Below are 26,448 nucleotides of genomic sequence, written 5' to 3' on the forward strand. Positions count from 1 at the left end.
ATAAAAGTCTCTTGTTGTTATTTCAACAACCAAACTCTGAATTTCCAGGAACTCTGCTTTTATTCCAGACCAGGTCAACACATCCTTCTTTTTTATAATTTAAGGGATAGTTTCCCACTGCCTTTTGATGACCTTAATTTTACATATTTTAAAGTTACCTTCTAATTTCTGATGTATCAGGTTATTTGGAGATTAGTTTTTCCACTACTTAAGGTTGATTTCTTTCCTTAATGCCATTGGTTTGGGCTCAAATGTTTAATGACCAGGCTGAAGGTCTGGATCAGTGATTCTCAGCCCTGCCTGCACATCAAAATGAGCTTGGGGATTGAAGGGCTTTTTATAAAAATACTGATGCCTAGGGCCCCACCAAAAGAAATCTTATTTAACTAGTCTGGGGTAGGGCAAGGGCAGCATTTTTGCTGTTTTGGCAGCACAGGTGATTCTAATATGCTAGACCCACTGATGATCTCTATTGGGTGAGTGTGTATGGCTGGGAAATGAAGGGGTCCATGCTTTAAGGCATGTTTTCCTTTTATGCAGGGTTTCTCACAAGGTAGGTTACTGGAACGAGGGCATAAGAATGACCATAAATACATCTGCAAAATACAAATTCCTGGGTACCCCCACCCCTAGCCTTCTTGAATCATTACCTCCATGGATGAGGTTCCCCATCTTCAAAGGTTAAGCACACTAAGTAGCACTGGTCATTTTTCTTCTGGTTATGGAGGTTCCAAGGTTCTCTTAGAAACCACCAGTTATTTGGAGCACAGCCCTGTTTCTCAGGCCTTACTATTCACACTGGAAGTCTCCCACTATGAAGTTAACTGCCTCTACAGGAGGGGACAGATGCCAACTGTTTTAATCTTCAACTGACTGCCCAAGGCCTGTCCTCTCTTACTCTGATTTTGAGAGTGGTATGAAGATCCTCTGAGAAATGCTACTTTGGAAGGACCTCTTTTGCCTGCCTGGGGCTGCAGATTCCCCAGTACATCTGATTCCATCTGCACTATGCGACAGTGAATATTCTCACTGTTCTGGTTTGCTGATGGATGGCTCAGGCACTCCTGAAATCCTTGGGATTTATTCTTATTTTCATGTTTCTTTTGTATTTTTAATGGGATTTAAGGAAGGAAAGGAGGTAAATTTATGATTTTAGCAAGCTAAAAAAACACGATATTATCTGGTTGTAGAAAAAATTAAATGTCTATTTCACAATTCAAAGTTGGTTTCAGGTATTACACTTTCATCACTCCTTGTAATTACAGTTGCACTCCCTCCTTCATAGTATGCCCCATGGGCCTTCATTGCTTCTTTGCCTCCCATTCTCTGATGCTCCCCGAAGCTCACAGTGAGCCTCCTCAAACTGCTGTCGTTATATAAGGGCAGCCAAGCAGAGGGTGAGCATTATCTAGGGGTCTGATTTGAATAGTTGAGAGAAATGTGAGAAAACCCTTTGAAAAATATAGACTAAAGAATCACCTTGTTTCTCCCTAATCTATCTTTGCTGGCTTCAGTTTTAGATTTCTGAATCAGATATGCTCCTTTTCTCCAATCTCCACAGAAGACTGCATTACTTTATTTTAGATCAAGCAGAGTGGGATTATTTAGATTTTAAAAATCTAAGTACTTGTCAAAATAAATTAAGAGTAGCACTCTCCATACCAGATATCTGTGTATTAAAAACAGAAGCACAGGAAGGGAAATAAAGTTACACATTTAAATAACTTCTGTAAACAAGCTGATCTAAATGCCAGAACCCATTCAAGTTGAATTGACTGAGAGTATTATTCTAATGTTGATTTATAATCTATGTCTCTTTACTATTCAAGGCAACACACAACTCTTGAGTTCTGGCATTAAAACAGCGACCAACAAATTAGCATTATCCTAGAAAAATTCAACCAAACATCTGTACCAAAAGACAGAGGTAATAAAGCATTTCAGTGTACTCTTATAAGGAATAAAATATAAACCTGAATTCACCGTTCATTTTTACTGGAGGACTGTTTGTCACAGACTGATGTAAAACTGAGAAAAGTCATAAATCATTTCATTTTAGAGCTCTGAAAGATCCATTTTTTACAAAAATACCATCTGCCACATAAGTTTTTTACTGTGATATTTAATTTTCTTTTTGTTAGAAGATTTACAGAAAAATCATGCAGAAATAGGTTCCCATATACTCACCCCTATTATCAACACAATGCACTAGTGTGGCATATTTTTTCACAACTGATAGAAGAATATAATTCTACTGTTAATTATAGTATGTGGTTCACCTTATAGTTCTCTGAGTTGTACAGTTCTATGGGTTTTTTTTCATTTTTATTCTAGTAACATATACAACCTAAAATTTCCCCTTTTAGTCACATTCAAACATTTATTTCAGTGCTGTTAATTACATTCACACTATTTTGCTATCATCACCACCATCTATTACCAAAACTTTTCCATCACCCCAAACAGAAACCGTCCCATTTAAGCCTCAACTCCCCCATTCTTCCTACACCATGCCTCTGGTAACCTATATTCTAGTTTCTGCCTCCATGAATTTTCTCATTCTAATTAAGTCATATCAGTGAAGTCAAACAATATTTGTTTTTTAGGGGACTGGCTTATTTCACTCAACATGATGTCTTCAAGGTTCATCCATGCTGTCACATGCATCAGAACTTCTTTCCTTTTAATGGCTGAATGATATTCCATTGTATGTATATACCACATTTTGTTTACCCATTTTCAGTTGGACATTTGGGTTGCTTATATATTTTGGCAATTGTGAAAAATGCTGCCATGAATATTGGTGTACAAATATCTATTTGAGTCCTTCCTTTCAACTGTTTCAGGTATATACCTAGAAGTAAGATTGCCAGGTTATATGGTAATTCTACACTTAACTTTCTGAGTAACTGCCGAACTGTCTTCCCTCCAACAATGAATGAGTGTTCCTATTTCTACATCTCCTCTCCAAGACTTATCTTCTCTTTTTTTAATAGTAGCCAATCCAGTGAGTATGAGATGGTATATCATTGTGGTTTTGATTTGCATTTCCCTAGTAGCTAATGATGTTGAGTATCTTTTCATGTGTTTTTTTTTTTTTTTACCAATTGCACACCTTCTTTGGAGATATGCCTATTTAAGTCTTTTGTCTATTTTTAAAATGAATTGTCTTTTTATTGTTGAGTTGTAGAATTTCTTTACATATTTTGGATATTAAAGGCTTATCAGATATGTGGTTTCCAAATATTCTGTCAGTCTGTAGGATGTCTCTATTTTCACAATAAAGTCCTTTATGCATGCAAGTTTTAAATTTTGATGAGATCTACTTATCTATGTTTTTTGTTGTTGTTGCTTGTGCTTTGGGGATAAAGTCTAAGAAACACTGCCTAACACAAAAACCTGAAGATGCTTTCTTATATTTTCTTCTACAAGTTTTATAGTTTTGGCCCTCATATTTAGGTCTTTGATCCATTTTGAACTGATTTTTTTGTATGTGGTATAGGGTATAGATCCACCTTCATTCTTCTGCATATGGAAATCCAGTTTTCTCAGCACCATTTACTGAGAGATTATTCTTTCCCAATCGAATGGGTTTGGCAGCCTTGTCAAGTATCTGTTGGCCATAACTGTGAGGGTTGATTTCTGAACTCTCAATTCGATTGCGTTGGCCTATATGTCTGTCCCTGTGCCAGTACCATGTATTTTGATGACTGTGGCTTTGTAATAAGTTTTAAGATCAGAAAGCAAGAGTCCTCCAACTTCATTCTTTTTCCAGATGGATTTGGCTAGTTGGTATAACCTCCATATAAATATGATGTTGGCTTTTCCGTTTCTGCAAAGGTTGCTGGAATTTTGATTTGAACTGTGTTGAGTCTGTGCATTGTGTTGGATAGAACTGACATCTTAGCAATATTTAGTCTTGTAATCCACGAACATGGAATATCATTTCCATTTATTTAAAGTCTTCTTTGATTTTTTAGTAATGTTTTGTAGTTTTCTATGTGCAAGTCCTTTACATACTTGGTTAGATTTATTCCTAGATATCTGACTCCTTTAGTTGCTAATGTAAATGGAATTTTTTCTGGGTTTCTCCCTTAGATTGTTCATTACTGTGTATAGAAACACTGCTGATTTTTGCATGTTGCTCTTATACCCCACCATTTGCTGAATTCATTTATTAGTTCTAGTAACTTAGTTGTATATTTTTCAGGATTTTCTGTATACAGGATCATGTCATCACCAAATAAGGGAAGTTTCACTTTTTCCTTGCCAATTTGGATGCCTTTTATTTCTTTTTCTTGCTTAAGTCCTAGCTAGAACTTCCATTACAATCTTGAATAACAGTGGTAACAGTGGGCATCCTTGTCTTATACCTGATATTAGAGGAAAAACTTTCAGCTTTCACCACTGAGTGTGATATTAGCTGTGGGTTTTTCATATATGCCCTTTACCACATTGAAGTTTTCTTCTATCACTAGTTTTCTAAGTGTTTATCAAAAAGGGTGCTGGATTTTGTAAAATGCCTTTTCTGTGTCAACTGAGGTGATTATGTGCTTTTTTTTCCCCTTCAGACTCTTAATGTGATATATTAATTCATTTGCTTATGTTAAACCACCCTGGCATACCAGAGACAAATCCCATTTATCATGGTGTAAAATTCTTTTAATATGCTGTTGGATTTGATTTGTTAGTATCTTCTTGAGGATTTTTGCATCCATATACATAAGGGATTTTGGTCTGTAATTTTCTTTTCTTGTACTTTTATCTGGCTTTGGTATGAGGATGACAGCCTCAAAGAATTAGTTAGGGAGCATTTCTTCCACTTCAAGTTTTTAAGAGTATAAACAGAACTAGTGTTAATTCTTGGAATGTTTGGTATCAACCATGAAGCCATTTGGTTCTGGGCTTTCTTTTGCTGATGAGACTTTGATTACTGATTTTAATCTCTTTACAGTTATTTGACTGTTGAAATCATCTATTTCTTCTTGAGTCAGTGTACATAGTTTGTCTCTAGGAAATGATCTATTTCACCTAAGTTCTCTAATTTGTTGGTGAGCAGGTGTTCTTGGTATCCTCCTATAAACCTGTTTATTTCTCTGGGTTCAGTAGTAATGTCCCCCCCTTTCATTTCTGATTTTAGTTGAGTTCTTTTAATTTGTCCACCTAAAGGTTTGTTGCATTTACTGATCTTTTCAAAGAACCAACTTTTGGTTTGTTGATTATCTTTTTCAATTCTCTATTTATCTCTGCTCTAATCTTTATTTCCTTCCTTCTGCTCACTTTGGGTTTAGTTTGCTTTTCTTTTTCTAGGTCCTCCAGTTATAAGGTTAGGTCTCTGATTTGAAATCTTTATTTTTTAATGTAAGCACTGCACGGCATAAATTTTGGTAAATTGTTTTTCATTTTCATTCACGTCAACATATTTCCTAATTTTCCTTGTAGTTTCTTATTTAAAAATACATGGTGTAATTTTCTACATATTCTTGAGTTTTCCATTTCTCTGTTATTGATTTCTAGCTTCAATCCACTGTGGGCAGAAAAGACATACTGCATGATGTCACATTTTTTTAATTTCCTGAGACTTGTTTTGTTACCTAACATATGGGCTCTCTGGAGAATGGTCCATGTGCATTAGAGAAGAATGTGTATTCTGCAGCTCCTGGGTGACATGTTCTATATACGTCTATTAGGTCTAGCTGGTTTAGAGCATCATTTAAGTCTTGTATTTCCTTACTGATTTATTCTCTATATCTTCTACCCATTATTGAAAGTGGAATATTGAAGTCTCCTAATATTAATATAGAACCATCTATCTATCCCCTCTGATCGGTCAATATTTGCCTCAAATATTTTGGGTTCTGTCACCTGGTACATATATATTTGTTATGTCTCCATTTTAAATTGATACCTTTTTATCAGAATATAATGGACTTCTTTGTGCTTCCTAACAGTTTTTAATTATTTTATCTGATATTACTATAGCTACTCCAGCTCTATTTTGGTTACTATTTGCTATTATTTTCCAGCCTTTACTTTCAACCTACTTGTGTCTTTGAATTTAAGGTGAGTCTTCTGTAAACAACATATAGTTAAGTCATGGTTTTAAATCCATTCTGCCAATCTCACCTTTTGATTGGAGAGCTTAATCCATTTACATTTAAAGAAACTACTGATAAGGAAGGACTTCGCCCATTTTGCTATTTGTCTTTGTAAGTCTTATACCTTTTCTGACCCTCAATTCTTCCATTAAAGTTTACTTTCATATTTGATTCTTTTGTATTATACCATTTTGATTCCCTTTGCATTTCTTTTTGAATATATTTTTCATGTTTTCTTTGTGGTTACCATGCAACTAAAATTTAATATCTGAAATATGTAACAATCATATTTGATTTGATATCAACTTAACTTCAATAGCACACACATACACTGTTCTTACACCTTTCTGCCCCTTTTGTAGTACTTGTTAAGAATTCTATCTTCATACATATTATGTCCAAAACTATAAATTTATCATTACTTTTTATGACTTTGCATTTTAGAACCTATAAGAAATGGAAATACACACAAAAAATACAACAGAATAGTGCTGGCATTTATGATTACCCATATGTTCACCTTTACTAGAGGTCTTTATTTCCTTATACTGCTCCCATCTACTTTCTAATATCCTTTTCTTTCAGTCTGAAGAACTCCCGTTAGCACTGCTTACAGGGCAGATCTAGAGGTGATGAACTCCCTCAGCTTTTCTGTATCTGGGAATGTCTTAATAGCACCCTCATTTTTGAAAGAAAAAGTCATGCTGTATATAAAATCCTTGGTTGGCAATTGTTTTCTTTCAGCACTTAAAATATTTCCTACCACAGCCTTTTCTTGCCTCCATGGCTTATGATGAGAAATCAGCACTTAATCTCTTGGGACTCCCTTGTACATAACTTGTTTTTCTATTGCAGCTTTCAGAACTCTCTCTCTGTCCTTAGTGTTAGAGAGTATCATTACTACATGTCTGAGCATGGTACTGAGTTTATCCTGTTTGGGGTTTGTTGAGCTTCTTGAATGTGCACAGTCACATCTTTGTTAAATTTGGGGAGTTTTCTACCATTAGTTCTCTGACTACTCCTTCTGTACCATTCTCTCTTTGTGTAGGACTCCCAGAATGCATCTATTGGTATGTTTAATGGTGTCCCCCAGGTCTCTTAGGCACTGTTGCTTTTTTAAATTCTTTTTTCTTTCTGCTCCTCAGCCTGAATCATTTCAATTGTCTTGTCTTTGAAGATTACTAATACTTTATTCTGCCAGCTCCAATCTGCTACTGAAACCCTCTAAGGAATTTTTCATTTCCGTTATTATGATCTTCAACTCCAGTGTTTGTTTGGTTCTTACTGAGACCCTTAAAGAAATTCCCATATTGTTTATACATTTTTCCCACATATCCTTCAGTTATTTTCCTGTGTTTTCCTTCATCTCCTTTAGCATATTGATGATTATTTTTTTTCTAAGTGCTTGTGCAGTATGTCCAAAATCTGGTCCTCTTTACTGATGGTTTATGGATTTTTATCTTGTTCCTCTGGATGGGCCATCATTTCCTGTTTCTTTGTATTGTAATTTTTTGTTGCACACTGTACATTTTAGTATTTTTAAGTGATAACTCTGGAGTTTAGTCTCTGAGTCTCTGAGTTCTCTGTTCCTTAAGTTGGTATCTAATTTTTAATTTTAATTTTCTATATAAATAGGATTTACTTAATAATACTTTTAGTTGCCAAGTATCAACTTAGTAAATATAAAAACCAAGGCTCAAAGTTAAGAGATAAAAGCAATGCAACAGTTAAGTTTTACCATCTAAATAAAGTTACATAAGAAGAAAATAGAGAATGGAAGAAAGGCAATGCTTGAAATAAGAACTGAGAATATCTCAGAATTAAAGAAACAAATACGTTGATAAGTTAAGGGGGCCTGTCTAGTACTTAAGAGGATAAGTAAGGGAAGCATACACACACACACACACACACACACACACACACACATATATATATGTCCTTAAATAAGGTAGAGTGAAGTTTCAGAAATATGAAGGTAAAGGGAAATTGAAAACGCAATCAGAAAAAAAAACAAACAAAACAGATTATAAAACAAAGGAACACAACCTAAATAATGTCATTCTTGTCATCAGTACCACTGGGTACAAGAGAAAAATAGAATAGTATCTTTAAAGAGCTCAAGGAACAGAATTTTGTACCTAGAACTCCATATCCAGCCAAACTGCTGACATTTAAGTTGAGGACCAAAAAAAAGACATTTCAGATATGCAAAGACTCAAAGTTTACCACAAGTAGATGGATGTATTTCAGTAAGGAAAAAAAATGACTCTAGGAGAAAGCAGTGGTATGCAAGTAGCAATGCTGAGTGAAGACAGTTTTAAAATTTATTGTTCCCCAAATAAGTAATGATCCAGAAAAATATTATTTACTAACACTCTAAGACCTTAAAGGGAAGATGACACCAACATGAGAGGTGGGAAGTGGGAATCTGAGAAAAGTAAAAAGATGATAATGTTAACTTGTATAGAAAGAGATTTAAAAATTACAAAAAATGGGTGTTTTCTAATTGCCTCTAAAGCTAATAAAAGCATTAAAATGTGATAAAAGTTAAAATTTATATTAGAAGAACAAGCTAATAGAGAGGGAAAAAATTAACTATATGTATTAAAGTGACAGGAAAAGGTACAAGAGGTACAAAAGGTACAATAGCTCCAGTCATAATGAACTGCTCGTGGTTTCTCTCACATGGTCAAGTAGGTCCACATGCCCTGCCCACTTTCTCCTCCACAGCCTGAGTACTGCCTCCATCTAAACCTTTCTTGAATCCCCACCTGTTTCCTTGTCTGCACCCATGATCCCACCATATATTAAACAAATTTATATAGTATCTATAATACTTTAATATGCTTATTTACAAAACAATCTCACTCACTAGGCATAAATTCCTTGAGGACTAGGACAGCCCTCTTCTCATTTCTATATCCCTTATCATATTGTAGTTATTCAGTATGTTTGTTGAATGTAGAGACAAATTTCACAAATATAAAACAATTAGAGAGTAACATGAGATTGTATATGATCAAGGCTATAAATGATGTAAGATTTTTGGTTGCAAGAAGGTAAGGGACCATGTCTCAGTTGCTACTGCATTTCTGTTAAAAGTCATCATTGCAACTGTTCAATTTAAAAATCAGTTGAGGTTTGGAGGTAGGAAGCAGGACTAGACAATGTCCCAACTCCAAGGTTCTGTGTTTAGAGAAGTACTTTAAGACACACTTGACCCAATTTTTCCTGAAACCATACCACACCTGCAGAAGTTCTATGTCTTCGTGGTTTTCAGAACTAGGAGTATTCTCCATTAATATGGTGGACATCACTCTCACATTCATTTTCACCATATCCAATTCACTGTGCAATTTTCCAATCTGTAGAGAGCAAAACAATCATTGGTATGACATACAAAGAAAGGCTGCCTTATTTCCCACTCCTGGGAGATATTTGTCAGAAGATAAAATGGTTTAGTAAAATTTAATATTTTTAAACTTATATATAATCTGCCATTTTCTAAAGGACTTGAGAGCTCTTTTAAAAAATACGAAATATGGGAAACGGACTTTGGCCCAGTGGTTAGGGCGTCCGTCTACCACATGGGAGGTCCACGGTTCAAGCCCCGGGTCTCCTTGACCCGTGTGTGGAGCTAGCCCATGCGCAGCGCTGATGCGCGCAAGGAGTGCCGTGCCACACAGGGGTGTCCCCCGCGTAGGGGAGCCCCACGCGCAAGGAGTGCACCCATAAGGAGAGCCGCCCAGCGCGAAGGAGGGAGCAGCCTGCCGAGGAATGGTGCCGCCCACACTTCCCGTGCCGCTGACGACAACAGAAGCGGACAAAGAAATAAGACGCAGCAAAAAGACACAGAAAACAGACAACCGGGGGAGGGGAGGGGAATTAAATAAATAAAAATAAATCTTAAAAAAAAAAAATACGAAATATGTTCTAGAAAAGTTAACAATGAAGGAAAAAAAGTCAGTTTAGAATCTATCTTGAGAAGGGAGGACTACTGGGAACCTGGATAAGAGCGTTTCTAAAAACGAAAGGCAAGTGTAAGTCTGGGCTTCTTGGAAACCAATGAGAAAAGAGGGGGAAAACGAGTGTCTTACAGTTCTCATGGTATTAAATGAGGAAGATTCAAGAAAGAAACACTTTTTTCTGGATTAAATCCTGAGAAATTAATCACATGGATTTTTACATTCTTATTCCTATACTGAAGAATAATAATATTCTTCAATGATATAACCCTCATAGCAAAACAGAAATGAACTTTACATAATAACTGCCTGTCTAGGCCCTTAGTAACAAGCCATAGTCAAAGAAATACAATGTAAATTCCGTCAACACAATTAACTCTAATAATAAGACTGCTACTTACTGAGCTCTGAAATGGTATACTGATGGTCCTGACAGGAGCAAGGGAAACTGGCTGATTGATACAAGATGCAGTCCACAGTCAAGAGCTCTACAAAACCATGAAAGCCACTAGCCACACACAGCTTTTAAAAGTTTGGGCTTTGGAATCTGAATCCATGGGATTAATTCTCCTTAGCACTGAACAAGTCACATAACATCATGAAGTCTAAGCCTCCTCTTTTGTAAAATGGGCATAATAACACACTTACTTTACCTACACCTCATAATGTTAAGAGGAATAAATTAATTAAAATAAAGTGCTCAGTATATAAAAAAAGTCATCAATAAATACCGTTGTCAACCTTACCTGTTCAGGGACCAATGCAATGGTTGCGGTCCTGGGAGCAATCATAGAAGAAAGAGCTGGTGCAGTAGGAACAGATGTTCGTGGACTACATACCTCAGCAGTCTATCAATATAAAATATGAAAATATTATTTGAATTAACATAGCCATCCCAAGCCCAATTTGTCCATGCAGCTGACTCAAACACTTTCAACCAAAGCCCTGGGTAGAGGGTATTAGCCCAGAGCAAACCACGAAGTGTACAATCTGGCCAGAATTTTGAAAAGAATGCTAAAGCACATGGTATGCCCCGAGGAGACATTCAATAAAAGATGGCTGCTATTACAACTACTAACTGAATTACAATTTAAGAAAATGGTCTGGGCTTTTACCAAGGGTCTACAATCATAAAATATGACGTGAGATTACTGCTACCCTCACTTTGGGTTGTTAAAAACAAGTGGTAGGGAAGCGGATTTGGCCCAATGGATAGGGCGTCTGCCTACCATATTGGAGGTCCAAAGTTCAAACCCAGGGCCTCCTAACCCGTGTGATGAGCTGGCCCATGCGCAGTGCTGATGCATGCAAGGAGTGCCTGCCACATAGGGTATCCCCCGCATAGGGGAGCCCCACACACAAGGAATGCGCCCTGTAAGGAGAGCTGCCCAGCACAAAAAAAGTACAGCCTGCCCAGGAATGGTGCCACACACACAGAGAACTGACACAGCAAGATGACGCAACAAAAAGAGACACAGATTCTGGGTGCTGCTGACAAGAATACAAGCAGATACAGGAGAACATTCAGCAAATGGACAGAGAGAGCAGACAACTGGGGGGGGGGGGGGGAGGGCAGGGAAGGGAAAGGGGAAGGGGAAGGGGAGAGAAATAAATAAAAAATAAATTGTTAAAAAAAAAGTGGTAAAATGATTTGTGTCAAGTCTTTTTAAGCCACAGCTGGCAAAACATCTCCTTCTCTGCCAATGAATGTCTCCCTGAGTCAATGCTTTATTTCCAACGGTGGGTGGAGACCCCAAAGCACAGAGATCTAGGCCAATGCCTTTCAACATTAATGTGCAGAGAAGTCATGTGGAAATCTTGGTAAAATGAAGATTCTGACTCAACTGTCTAAGGTGGAATGTACCTAAATTTTTAACAAAATCCTATATTGGACACCAAATCATACTTTGAACTGTAAAGTCCTAGACCACTATGATATTATGCCTTAGTCAAAAGAAGAATAAAAAGAGGTGTGGTGAGGGCCTCATAGGTACATAAAAGGATGCATCAGAGGACTAATGGACCTGAGAAGCCTGCAAAGGTAGAAGAATTAGCACTCAGGATGGAGCATCTGGGAAAGTCAGATTTCTGGTTTAGACTGGAATTGTTTATTCCACCAAGACAAGACTCACCAATCTTCAGAAGGAAAGAACTACTGTCTTCACATGTTAGAAATCACAGAAAGAAAGATAAGAAGTGAATTGTAATCACCTACCCAAAGTGTTACAAGTTTAAAATCTTGAAAATTTGCAAACTTGAGAAAGAATACATTCTCTTATTGTTATTAATAATGAACATGTAATTTTTGATACAACTACTTATGATGGAGACCTATTACTTTGTCTACCCAGCACCAACCTTTTCTTTTGAAAACTGACCCCTCCTCTCCTACATCCAAATGATTTTCATGAGAGCTGCCATGTTTTTATATGACCTCAGCTGATTTATCCAGAGATGGGAAACTGCCCAAGACTGGTTCAACAAGTCCCTTCTACAAGGATTTTTGACCCGGAATCTGAAAAAGCTAAAAGCTGTAACATGAAAATCTGGGAGCTATGTTGTCTACCACATAGACAAAGCTAGTCTGCAATGAGAGAAAGGAATGAAAGTGTTGGTCAAAGAGAAGAAGACAAGTTATAAGGCATTTGAGTGTTTGGTTTCCTGTTGTTCCAAAGGACCAGCTAATACCAACCTTCTTGTGGCTTGTTATTTATGAGATATCTCAATATCCTTCTAATAAATTTTTTTTCTTAAGATGAGTGGAGCTAGATCTGACCTTTGGTGTGAAAAATGACTCTAGTAATATGCTATCTTACTGTGCAAAGGTCAAGGAAAGGCCTCCTACCTCTTTTCTTGCTGTGTCAGCCTCTGCATCTGAGGGAGGAAACTGAATGCCTTTCTTAAGTAGGTCAAGGTACACTTCTTTCACTTCACTTACATCCACACCTCCTGGGAAACCCTGTGACCAAGTCTGAATTCAAGAGACGGAAAGATCCAGAGTCAAAACAGGAACAAAACCAAAATATAATTCTTAAGCTGGTGATAGAAAACGGGAGATTGAGAATTATGTACATTACTCAAAAAGAGAAAGCTACTTTAGAATGCCATAAACAAAATGTACATTTTCAAAAACTAGAATAACACTACAAAATATTTTCAATCATCAGACTCCTATGCTTCATTATCTTAATGTAACTTTGAGATAGATATTACTGATTGGTTTTTGCTATACTAGATTCAGATTTAATAGATTCTAAAATAGCATCAAGATCTCTTTTGCCAAATAGCCTTGAACTAGTCGATTTATTACTATAGGAAATAGTTTCCAAATGAACATACACATCACTCTTTCCTACCAGACATGGAAAAACTAGAAACAGAAAGAAAAGTAGGGAAATTACTATAATTTCTTCATAAAGAAGGCATTATTCAATGCCAATTAATTATTATTACATAGAAAATAAAAATGTAAAAATGTCCTCTGGCTCAACCTTAGGTTTGTAAAGGAGCACTGAACCAATCAGGAGTTATGTAATTAAATCCCTAATCTTAGAACTTTTCTACCCCATTAGGTTTTTAACAGACTTACCTTAATAAAATTTAAGATTTTATTCTGAATGTTTAATGGTAAGGTGTATCTGGGATTCAGCAGCTTAACTAGACTATCTTTAACGAATTCCTTCTTCACAATCAGAGATTGGAAACTTGGACCACAATTCTGCATGCACATGTCAATAAGCTAAATTAGAGAGAAAAATGAAATATTATATCTCACTGACAAAACTGGTTCCTGAATACAGGAATGCTGCATAGTCATTTCTACCAGCACTTTAATAAGCATAATTTAGTATCTACTAAAACATATAGCATCTACTAAAAAATACAGCAAAGTTTTAGGTTCTGGGGATGTGAGGAACTACACAAAACAATATAACTGCCTGGTAGACAGCCTTGTTGGGGAGTCGAGACACAGAAAAGGATTAACAGCAATACAGGTAAAAAATGCCAGTGCCAAATGGATAGCAACAACAAAACACATGGGCTCTAGACAGAGTGCCATTAATCCCAGTTTGTCCAGCAGTGTCCTAGTATATCTGTTGTCCTGCTTTATTACTGGTGGTACTCCCTTGTGCTCTCATAAGTGCCCCAGTTTGTATGAATAAATTACATAGTAACCCTAGTTACAGACCTTTATAAGCAGGCATAATAATTTAGGGCCAGAGTCATTTTACAAGACTTTTAGAAAAGGCGAGGGGGAGCAGATGTGGCTCAAGTGGTTAAGCACTGCCTCCCACATGGGTGGTCCTGGATTTGGTTCCCAGTGCCTCCTGACAAAACAAACAAGCAAACAGCAAGCAAAAACGAACAAAAAAAAAATTCAGGGGTGATGTGATTCAGTGGTTGAGTGTGGGCTTCCCACATATGAGGTCCTGGGTTCAATTCCTGGCCCCCAGTACCTAAAAAAAAAAAGAAAAGGTTGGGCCTAGGCTGGACCTTGAAAGATGAAGTAAAAATGAGTGTAGAGTTATCTATTAATTCCAGACAGGTAAATGATATTTTAAAAATGCAAAAGTGTCAAGGTGCATGAGTTGTGAGGGGAAAATAAGTACTTTGGTTCATCTCTAGTAGCTGCATCTTTATGTGGGGACATTGGGGAGCTAAGTTAGATTAAGAATGGATGGGAAAAGTGGATGTGGCTCCTGCCTACCACATGGGAGGTTGCTGGTTTGGATCCTGGTGCCTCCTGAAAGCAGAGAGTGAGCTGGCACAATGGGCAGGCATGTCAAGCTGACACAAGAGACACAAGAAGGAAAAACCAAATAAGAGACACAACAAAGCAGGTAGCAGAGTTTCTGGGGCCTCCTAAAGAGGACAACGAGCTGACGCAGGCACAGAGAACTGACATAACAAGATGATACAACAAGAGACGTGGGGAGTAAAAACATAATGAGAGACACAACAAAGCAGGGAATGAAGATGCTCAAGCAATTAGGGACCTCCCTCCCACATCAGAGGACCTGGGTTCGGCTCCCAGTGCCTCCTAAAGAAATAAGGAAGACACACAGTAAGTGAAAAACAACAAGGGGGGTGGGGAGAAATAAATAAAATAAATCTAAAAAAGAAAAAAAAAAAGAAAACATTAGGGAAAAAAAAAAGACTGGATGTACCTCATTCAGATTGTAAAGACATTTGTACAGTAGGGTAAAGAGTCTGGACATAATCTTGAAAGCACCGAGTGGCAGCTGGAGGAATGTTAGTTTGTTACCATTACACCTCTGTGCCCAACTTGAGAGAAAGGTTAATGTGTGCAAAGGAATATTCTGGAAAGGTTGCCAGGCAGTACTCTACAGAGGGAATCGGAGCGGGAAGAACCTGGAATCATAGAGTTATCCAGTTAGTTTAGGTTTGCTGCAGAAAAGCCTAAGCGAGAAGGGTAAGGGGTGTAGGGAAGGGAAAGGCACAAGAGAATTATAAAGGAAGAACTTTCAATGACTGGGTGTTATCTCAAAAGGAAGAAGACTGAAAGGTATGTGACTTCTATTCTGTACAAGACTGCTGATATCTTGGACGGAAATTTGGAAGTGGATGGATGGGGGTGGTCTAGGAGTAAAACTGATGGGCTGAAATGCAGACATTCTGAAGTTTAAAAGGATAGTGGGACATTCAAGCTGAGATGTTTAGCACAGAGCTGTGCATGCATAGCTACACTTCAGAAGTGGGGAGGGCCAAAAGTGAATCACCAAAGTTGCCTAAGTGAAACAGAGAGGCAGAATGGATAGAACAACGGGTTCCTCCATTACACAAGCTGGAAGGAAACGCAATAAAGCAACCCAGGAGCAACTGACAGAAATCTAAGCACAAAATAGGGGTAAAGCAGTGTGAGTAAAGCCTAACAAGGGCATTTCCCAAAGCATGAAGGTGTTAAAACATTCAAGAATATGTGATGCCATTAGTCACTTTGACAAAATCATTTTAAATAAAGCAACATGAGTAGAAATCAGACTGGTATTGAAGACTGCATGCAGAAAGCAGACTTCTAAAGGTGAATTAAAAACAAAATTAAATCTCACCTCAATGCTACCACCTGTGTTAGAGAGGTCACAGAAAGCATAACATGACAAGGATAGGTATCATCATCTCTGAAGAAAACAAGCTCTAAAAATTGACTTTATACCATGCTCTGTATTTTAGGTGACACTTTAATGTGCGGGTTCTTAACCTTTTTTGTTTCACAGACCCCTTGCCTGTCAAGTGAAAACTACCACAGAGCCCCTACTAAGTCCACACTATACTGTGTATTTTTTAATACATACATCACACCCACACCAACACGTCCCCCCAAGAATAATGTTTTTTTAATTTAAATTCAAGCTCACAGACCCCATGTTAAGAACCCCTGCTTTAATGGCAACACAAAACGAAACAGGTATGAAGCTGCTGTAGTTTTAAGGGCACCATGGCCAAGCAGGCAATCAGGAAACACAGAAGCTGAGCAAATGCAGCTATGTGAAACAGGGAAAACCTTTAAGGCAAAGAAAAATAAAAACAAAATCTAAAACACATCAAGATGAATCTGTACAAATGCATGTTAGTTAGAGGAAGACAAGGTGAAAAACTACATAAAAGACTTTTAGCTTGATATATTATTACGATGTTTTTTATTGGGTGAAATGTTGAGAGGAAAAGTACCTTTAGTTCAATGGGAGCTTATAGGAATACTTCACTCAACTGGTTGTATAGTCTTAGACAAGATACTTAGACACTCTAAATCTTACTTTGTCTCATAGTAAAAGGAACGAATTTCTTGCTAAATATTTCACAAACCAATTTTTACCTTCAGAGCATTGAGATTTCATCATAGCAGGAGTATGCACACACAGCCAAAAAGCCAACATGAAATGCTGAGAATGTTAACATATGGAGATTCACTATCATGGCCTTTGTGTTTTCCCTTTGGAATCCAATATGTCAGGACTCATTACTTCTATATCACATTCTCTATTATGTCACCAGTATCTCTTTCCATCCCCCAAGTCATTTAGAACAGTAATAAAACCTGCTGTGGCAATTGGAGAAAATTAAATGTGTTGCTTTTATACACTTTCAAAGTGGGCTTTGGTACAAATATATTCAAAAACCGTATTGCTGGGAATAAGCAACAAAGAATCCATAACCTGAGGTGGGACAGAAAGCCGAGGAGCCAGGGATCACAATAGACTAAAGTGGGTGACTCCAGACTTCACTGATCTCCTTTTTCTCTTCATTGGGCAAATCACTTAACTTTTCTGAGCCTCCATAACCTCCTTGCAAAATGGACATAATACCTCCCTTTAGAAACTTGTTGAGAACATTAAATGAAATACAATATATATAAAGAGGCTGTCACATAGTAGGACCTCAATAGTAACTACTTTATTTTATTATTATTTTTTAAATTTCTCTCCCCTTCCACCCCCCTCTCCCCCCCAGTTGTCTGCTCTCTGTGTCCATTCACTACATGTTCTTCTGTGATCACTTCTATCCTTATCAGCGACACCGGGAATCTGTGTTTCTTTTGTTGTGTCATCTTGTTGTGCCAGCTCTCTCTGTGTGTGGTGCCATTCTTGAGTAGGTTGCACTTTATTTTGCGCTGGGTGGCTCTCCTTACGGGGCGCACTCCTTGTGCATGGGGCTTCCCTATGCAGGGGACCCCCCTGCGTGGCAGGGCACTCCTTGTGCACATCAGCACTGTGCATGGGCCAGCTCCACATGGGTCAAGGAGGCCCAGGGATTGAACCATGGACCTCCCATGTGGCAGACGGACACCCTAACCACTGGGCCAAGTCTGCTTCCCAATAGTAACTACTTTAATCATCTGCTTCCATAGAGAATTTTCTACTAGGAAAGAATGTGTTGGATAGCTGATATGAGTGTTCTTTTTCTATAAGGCTAGAAGAAAATGCTATTTGGCAGCTTGATTTTCACAGTAAATTTCTAAACCAGATAAAAACTTATCAATCAGCCCTTTATAAATTGAATTGGCTAAATCAATTCTCAAACCTCATAATCCCAGGCATACTGTCAACAACCAGGCTGCAGGGCCACCAAAAATGAGAAGCCCACTGTGACCACATCAAGTTCACCCATCCTAAGATGACATCCCTAATATTCTCACTCTAAGTGCAACAAACTCCTGGAGAGGCAACATACACTTCTAAAACCCCCAGAGGGGAAGCAGACTTAGCTCAATGGATAGAGTGTCCGCCTACTACATGGGAGGTCCCTGGTTCAAACCCAGGGCCTCCTGACCCATGTGGAGCTGGCCCATGCAAAGTGCTGATTTGCACAAGGAGGGCCGTGCCACGCAGGGGTGTCCCCTGCGTAGGGGAACCTCACACGCAAGGAGTACGCCCCATAAGGAGAGCCGCACAGCGCGAAAGAAAGTGCAGCCTCCTCAGGAGTGGTGCTGCACACACGGAGAGCTGACGTAGCAAGATGATGCAACAAAAAAAGAGACATAGATTCCCGTGCTGCTGACAAGAATAGAAGCGGACACAAAAGAACACACAGCGAATGGACATATAGAGCAGACAACTGGGGGGGGAGGGGGGAAGGAAGAGAAATAAATACAAAATAAATAAATCTTTGAAAAAAATAAATAAAAAAATAAAACTCCCAGAGCTCACCAACTAACAGGTGTGCCACAAAGGCCTGTTAACTGATTCCCAGGAACCTGTTGGACCACTTTCCATTTGGCAATAATTGTAGTGTGTTTTTGAGAGTTACCACAATAGACTCATTCAAGAAAAAGCTAGTCTCTGGTTCAGAATTATATTCTGGTTCAGAATACCTTTTAAAAAAAATACAAAAAAAAAAGACCCAAAACTACAGGCTTCTCAACAAAACTGCTCCACTGCCTGATTGTAGAAAATTGCAGTATAGTCATAGCCCATCAAAGATCTAATCAAAGCTAACAAGTCCAAGAAGAACCCAAAATGAAATATAATATAAAGAATGCTTACAATTGACTGACAAGCTCTCATCTCTTCATAATAATAAAAAGGAAATTCATATGTGGGGATTGAATTTTAAAGAATTTATTGGTAAGCTTCTAATTCCCTTTGACAGACACTGGATGACTCCTGCCACTAATACCCCTTGTTACTAAGTTTAGCTTAAAAGTGAATATTAAAGTCAGTTCCGAGGCCTTAGCACACAAAGGCAATGCTGTCAGTCGTATGAAGGAAGGTGACTGGGCCACTAACTTTAAAACCTGGGAAAATCTGCACAAAGATATCAAGAGTCAAAGGCCTATTTAAAGAAAATCCAAGGCACTTTCCCTGACTTTAAATGAATTCTGACCCCTAAATCTGTGACTCTTGCCCTTATTCTGGCACAGGTTTTAAACTCTCTTGTTCTCATGTACTGATGTGGAAATCATGAGGCAGATGATCTACAGTTACCTGAGGTGGAAGAGAAAATGGGAAAAGGCAGCTAGCAGGTAGTAAGGCTTGAGAGATTAGTCTATCTGTGCAGAAGAAGAGTGAGAGTCCAAAGAAAAGCAGGGCAAGAAGGGACAACACTTTTGAATAACTCAACTTCCTCAGGGAAAGGCCCTGGGGCACCCTCAGAGGGAACCATGATGGGAGATGGCATGGAGATGGAGATAAGAAGCAACCACACAGCATGGCTACACAACTCTGAATATACTGAAAATCATTGAACTGTATACTTTAAATGGGTAAATTGTGTGGTAGGTGAATTATATTTCAATAAAGCTGTTATAAAAATGAAAAAGAACCAACCACAAAAATGTCAAGTAGAGGTTGGACATGGATACATAATAGAAAATGAGGCAAATGTTAACAATCATGAGAAAAAGAATACCCCATGCTGTAACAAAGAAGGTAGCACATATTCATCATCTGTTACCCTTATCTTTCTCACTTAATTCTCCAAACCCTTTGCAGCCTTGAGGTAACCTAGATCCACTTCATTTTAGGGCACACCTTCCTATCTTTCTATCCCCAATTCTTCTGTTAGTTCTTGAGTCTTCCTGGATATTGGAAGAGGTGGTATGGTGTGCTTGTTGGAGGGGGGAGGCACACTCAATCATTAGTTCAGTTAACACCTGATACGATACCCTGATATACTGGTCCCAGCACCATGCATCAGGAAGGTGAAGAAAACCAGTGAAACACAGTAGTCCATTCTAATAGCTTTGCTTCATTCCGAGGTGATATGAGGCAAACAGCATGGAATTTAGAATCTGACTGGATTCAAATCTTAGCTATGCTTAATAGCCATTTAACCTTGGAAAAGTCACGTTACCTCTCTAAGTTTCAGTTTCTTCATCTGTGAAATGAAATTAATAATAAAACTACTGCACAGGATTGTTGAGAGCATCAATCAAGAAAGTGATCTGAAAGATGCCATTCTAATTAGAGGTTTATTCCTATCATTGACCCATTGTTCTGATACTTCTACAGAAGTGCCTCACTCCTCTTTCCATGTTTTCTCCATTCTGTAACTACCTGGGGTGGCCACCATGATTAGGGGACAGAGGGGAAACCAAAACAGGGAGGGAAGAAAATACTCAAACCATATTCAGATCCAAAACGGAAGGGTTTCTTCAGTGCTATCATCAAGACAGTTTCATTTCATTTTTTCTCATTCCTCTTGATCACCTTCCAAGTAAGCAAGATGTGATGAATTTTCTTCCACATGAAACTAGGAAATCGGAGCTTGTGCTCACCACCTGCCCCACAGCCCTCTTAATAAACATTTCCAAAGCTCACAGGAGAAGTGTAAGGCAGGCTAATTCGTGCTAGAACCATGCATGGCCTGGGCTGGGCTGAGGTAAATGAAGGCGTGCAGGAGAAATTAGAAAGCTACACAGCTCACTCTCAGGCAACAGGCGGGATTTGCAAAACATAACCAAAGTAAAAAAGGGTAACTCACCAAAGTGACTGAAGAGGTCATATGGCCAAGGATAGGGGGGAAATGGGAACAAGTCAAATAAGCTTCCAAACCCAAATCACAGAAAATATGGCACACGGGAGAACTGCATAAATCAACAAAGAACATTTCTCCAAATTATACTAGACAAGAGATCCTGGTTTAAACTTAATGAGCTGGCAGCATCTCAGATTCCACAAAGGCGTTCAAGTGAGGTAGAAAACTATGGGGAGGCATATTTCAAGACTTCATTTCTCCTTATCTTCAATTAACAGGTAGCTTACACACAAACTTCTTGATTGATTCAACAATACAAGTTTTTATCTCTTCCTATCTCTTGACCAGGAAAAATTGCTCTTCCAGGAATTTCTTTCCATGAAATGCTAGTAAAATTAACTATACTTTCTCAGTCCTGCAGTTCTCTACACCACCAGTTTTAACTCAAACTGTATATGACTCTTTGGTAATCTATTGATTATCTCAGAGTATTTGCATTTCTTTTTACCTAAAACATTAAAGTACTTACTGACAAGGTAAGCTGGATTTCTTTATGATTGTAGTTTTTGGAAATCCTTTTCTTCAAAGCTTTTACTGCATCTTTTGGCCTATGGCAAATAGTGAAATTACTAAATTAAACATTTGCTGAAAAGAGTCTCCGAAAAGCAGTATGTGTATGGAAAGAGGAAAGGATACGAAGTCCAGAAGACAAGGGCACGAAGTCCAGAAGACAAGGGCTCTAGCCTTGGTTCTACTGTGTGACCCTGGGCAGATCTCTTAAATTCTCATGCCTCAGTTTCCTTATGAATATGGACAGACAATAACAACTGCCCTATTGTAAGAATTAAATAAGCTATATAAAAGGGTTGAGCACTCTAGAATGCACACAGAGGTACGTGCTCATACCCATATCCCCCATCAATGCACAGAACTAATTTATAGGAAATGTAATTCCCAAACCAATGAAAGCTGCTCATTTTAATTTACACCACTAGTATTTTCTGAACACCCTATAGTCAACGGGATGTAGGAGAAATTGTACTAACTAGGTCAGTTAAATATTTGCTACGATTTCATGTTACTATAATTAGACGGTTGAAATGTACTTTACGAGATTCCCTTTGTTTTACTAGCAAAGAAGAAATCAATGTCAGTGATGAAAAGATCCAGAGAGGAACTAAACATGGTAAACAAGATTATAGGGAAAACATTATATATTTTTAAAAGTAACAACTGCTAGCACTTTCCATTAATATATACTCAATAATTAAGCACTTTTTTCACCAAAAGGAACAAGATTAACTCTCTTTTGCTGTCAGTTATCATTTTACTTGGCACAAGCAAATTAACAGAATGGCATATCTTACAATAACCTATAATTCAGACTATAGATGCAAATTAGTTGTCTCAGTGATTTAAAAAAAAATAATTTGAATTCTTTAAAGTTTAAAAAATATGACAAAAGAAAGCACATCACTTGAGAACACAGAATGATCATAGATAAAATAACATTCTGAGAGTAAAAAGTTGTCCTGTGGCAGAAAGAGGAAAAAAGAATGCTAGATTATTTCCTAGTTAATAACGATGACTGCCAGAGAAAGGTCGCCACCAGGAAGTGAGTAGTTTCTTCATAGTATTTGTCAGTTTCATTAACATAAAGTAATGGCAATCAAAGCAGGAAGAATTTTATCCCTCTTTTTCATCCTTTGAAGAAAAGGAATTTGAACCTCCCAGAGACAAAATTTGAAACTATTAAGGAGAAAGCAAAAGGGAGTGGAGCAAAGACAGTTCAAGTGATTAGGCGCCTCCCTCCCACATGGGAGGTCCCAGGTTCAGTTCCCAGTGCCTCCTTAAAAAAAAAACGAGAAAGCAAAGGGTTGGGTGGTGGAATATGATGGACTCTCAGCTAGTCCACATGGGGTTGATGGAGCAAGCGTTAACCCCAATATTTCAACCTGACAAGTCTTCGAAAGGCAGAGGATTCTCCAGGGGGATGATGAAAATACTCTTTCAACAAGAAATTCAAGGGGTGTGCAAGAAAAAATGCACTGTGATTTTGATGCTTCTTTTCCAAGGCAAATAAATGCATGAACAGCACATAGTACTCACCCATCAGGGATAGTGTTAATCATGTCACAGATGTGCATGAACTGGCCCCAGTCTTCAGTCTGAACTCCAGCAAATGTTGCCTTTTCTGCAAAGAAAAAGCCCTTGTATTAAGTCTGAGATATGACAGAACAAAAAACACCTGGTCTTCCTGAAATAATGTGCATAGGGTTCATGAGGAAGTACCGTTAGGTTTATACAACTAAAGGGCAAAGAGACTTTATTTTTAACCCTTAACAATTCCCAGTAATTGAGGCATCATTTAGGTCCCAAGTTCAGGGCAATGCTGTTGCCACAGTAATGAGTGACCTTTTTTTTAGTTACTTTTTTTTTTTAAGATACATAGATCGCACAAAAATGAGTGACATCTTAAAAACAACCAGACCAGGACAGGCCAACTGGAAGGTCCACCTGCTTTCAGAGATAAGTGCTAAGTATTTTATCTTATGCAATTTCATTTAACCCATTCTTAGCAATGATACAGAGATTCAGAGAGGTTAAGAAAATTACCTAAGGGTACACAGCCAATACAAGATAAAACTAGGATTCAAATCTAGTTTTCTAACTCACTGATAGATAAGGACTCCAGGGGAGGAGAAATTAGAGGGAAAGGCAGAGAAAGAGAGAACTCCTGTGTTCTTTCGCAGTAAGTGGTCACTCTGGGCACCTGTACTAACCAAAGATGCACCAGGAAGATTTCAATGTTCCTGTATCTGCAACCCCATCATTAAATAATAGGGTATCTTTCCCTCTTCATACATTCCCTTTAAGAATACAAAATGAAGTCTGGAAAGGGTAACAGAATACTCAATGTGACTGAATTTAACATTTTTCCTATGAGAGAGGATTGGATCCCTTAGAGTAAAAACATGGAATCCTGGTGTATGAGAGAGAAAAAAAAAGGGCTAGAAAGAATAAGAGCTTGGTTGAGGGAAGTCCAAAGTTTAGCCTGCTTCCCATCTAGCAAAGCCAGGTGGATTTGGCATTGAATGGACAGAGCTGAGCAACCTTATGTTATCAGGAACATACTGTTCCTTCTGGCTTCCCTCCCCAGTCCCTGCTCTTCTTCCCACCTTCCCCTGTTTCGAGAAAATGGCTATTCATCCTTCAAAAGTCACAGCAGGGTTCATTTCCCTCTTCTTATGTTTTGTGTGGTTTACATTTTTTCATATTACAAAGGTATTGTGTTGTGATTACTACAAAATTGTGCCCCAATTCCCTATAAGACTGTGTGTTCACTGAGGTTTGAGATGTCTTACCTTTACCTCACCAGTGCCTAGTTGGTAGTCAGTAAATGTTGCAACAACATTAAATAATCAGAATTATTGCATAAGTTTCTCTGCCTGTGAAGATGCAGTCTGAATCATTTCTGCTTACAGTTCATTTTAATATCCAATATCCAAAGTGGGTAAAGCTATGGACACTTTAGAAAGCATCTCTTCCTTAGCATATCCTGTATGATAGTCACTCTTGTGGTCTTATTAAAATGTGGTAACTAAGGTTCAGCAAGTTCAGGATCACACAGCAGTTAATTGGGCTAGGATCCAAATTCTCCAAATCGAAGCCGCCTTTCTATAACTATCCAATCCTCACGATTTCATCACCCCACTACCTTCCCAGCATGCATTAATATGCACTCGTGCCACACCCGGTTCCCAAGGGAGATGAGAGAGAAGACCCAGCTGGTGCCAGTCGAACAGCCCACTTTTGCTTTTGCTTTGGCACACCTTATTCAGAGTAGAGCCAGAGGAGAGAACTGAAATTTGCAGTGCAAGATCCTTAGCGGCCTTCCTAGGCATCCTGTGACCCCATACCTCTCCTCTGCTCCCGCCTTCCTTCATTCCAAGGCTGGGCATTTTCTTTCCCTTTGTTTACTCTGAAAAGCAATTCCGGTTAGTGCCTAAGAGACCTGGTTTGGAGAGACCTGGCTCTCACAGTGAAGTCGCTCAATCTCCTTGAGCCTTCTTTTTCTCGTCTGCAAAACGGACATAATTCTGTGCCCGCCAAGTGAATTCACTTTATGAATACCCTTTACCCGGCAGAGAAGTTCCCCGTCTCTCCGAGTAGAGGCCCAAACTCCATTCCTGAATCTCGTGGTTCACCTGTTTTGTTCCACCCCAAAGGAAGCATCAAAATAAAGGGGTTCCAGGGGAAGTCGACCCAAGAGAGAAAGGCCTAAGAGGTGCCGGGAGAAGTACGGGTGCCTGCGAAAGCTGCGGGGATGGGGGAAGGATTTCCTCAAACTTGGACCAACTCCGTCCTCCGATGGCCGACAACGGAGTGAAAAGCCGGTAAGGGTCGCCCGACCCAAACCTGCCCGGGCGTCTTCCTCCTGGCGTCCTTACCTATGAGGTGGCCCACGGAGGTCGCGTAGGGGTCCCGGTGGCTCTTCCCAAACGCCATGGTAGCTCGAGAAAGGCGGACCCGGCAAATCCGCCTCCGCCCTCGGCCTCCCGAGTCCACCCGCTCGGAGCGCCTGGCTCCTCCTCTTCGCCCGAGCGCTTCCCGGGCTCGGGAGATGGCGGTGCGTCCGCCTGGCCCCGGGAGGGCGCCGGCCCCGACGCGGGCCGAGGGGCGGGGCCTCGCGGAGCGGCGCTCACCTGCCGCGAGCCCGGCGGGGCTGCGGGGAGGTGGGGGCTGTCCGCGTCGCGGTGGGAGCCACCGGGTCGCGGCGGCCGCGTGGAGGCCACCGGAGTGACGCGCGGCTCCCACTCCGGACTCGGGCGGTCTTCCCGACTCCGGCGAGCCGGGCGAGCCTGGATCCACGGCGTGGAAATTGGAGACCCGGGCTCTGACCTCGCTGTTTAGGTAGCAGATTTCTGCTTCTCTCCGCGCCTCCTTTACTGCCCTTTGTAGCAAAGGAAATATGGAGTTAATAGCACAAATTTAAAGATTATTGTGAGAATTAAGAGCAGGGCATAAACCGCTTAGGTCACTGCTGAGCACCCACAAAATAAATATTTGGCCATTGAATAACTAGAAACATTTGCCCATCACCCCCACAGATCCGGGAGGCGTGTCCCCTGCCCTTTAAAGCTGCAGCGGACTGATTGGAGAAGGGGTTGTCTTCCAGACCAGGAGGTTTGCGATCCCGGGCCTTCCAAGTGCCGGCGCCCTATGTCTCTCTCCTATTTCTCGAGGGACCACGGGGCGCTGCCACGCAGGCTCCAGGTTTCTAACCCGGAGCTGTGTTTTCCAGGCTGATTCTGAGACAGGAGTGGGGCTTTCCTTTTGCTCTCTTAGTGAGTATATTTGGCTTTAGGACTGCTTTGGAATGTAAATCCAAGCTTGTGAGGTCCACCCCTTACCAGCTGCCCTTTCAGAACCAGAATTTACTCCCTTTT

General features: G+C 39.4%; 1 protein-coding gene across 2 annotated transcripts in view; it reads right to left on the reverse strand.

The window, feature by feature from the left end:
* The window catches only part of TOM1L1 (target of myb1 like 1 membrane trafficking protein), a 64,266-nt gene extending 38,598 nt beyond the window's left edge, over window positions 1-25,668 (reverse strand). The window contains exons 1-7 of one of the 2 annotated variants that reach the window (XR_188143.4): window positions 25,450-25,616; window positions 23,108-23,192; window positions 21,528-21,606; window positions 13,653-13,802; window positions 12,909-13,034; window positions 10,810-10,911; window positions 9,347-9,463 (exon numbers count right to left, since the gene is read on the reverse strand). Coding sequence is in view for 1 of the 2 variants with exons in the window: in XM_004457222.5 (XP_004457279.2) it covers window positions 9,347-9,463; window positions 10,810-10,911; window positions 12,909-13,034; window positions 13,653-13,802; window positions 21,528-21,606; window positions 23,108-23,192; window positions 25,450-25,507 (717 nt within the window). In the remaining variant the exon portion in view is untranslated. Of the gene's footprint in view, window positions 1-9,346; window positions 9,464-10,809; window positions 10,912-12,908; window positions 13,035-13,652; window positions 13,803-21,527; window positions 21,607-23,107; window positions 23,193-25,449 lie in introns of both variants that reach the window. The other variant, XM_004457222.5, reaches the window with a different exon arrangement.
* Window positions 25,669-26,448: the final 780 nt, after the last annotated feature.

The sequence above is a fragment of the Dasypus novemcinctus genome, chromosome 21 (assembly GCF_030445035.2).
Source record: "Dasypus novemcinctus isolate mDasNov1 chromosome 21, mDasNov1.1.hap2, whole genome shotgun sequence".
In the NCBI taxonomy this organism is placed as follows: Eukaryota; Metazoa; Chordata; class Mammalia; order Cingulata; family Dasypodidae; genus Dasypus; species Dasypus novemcinctus.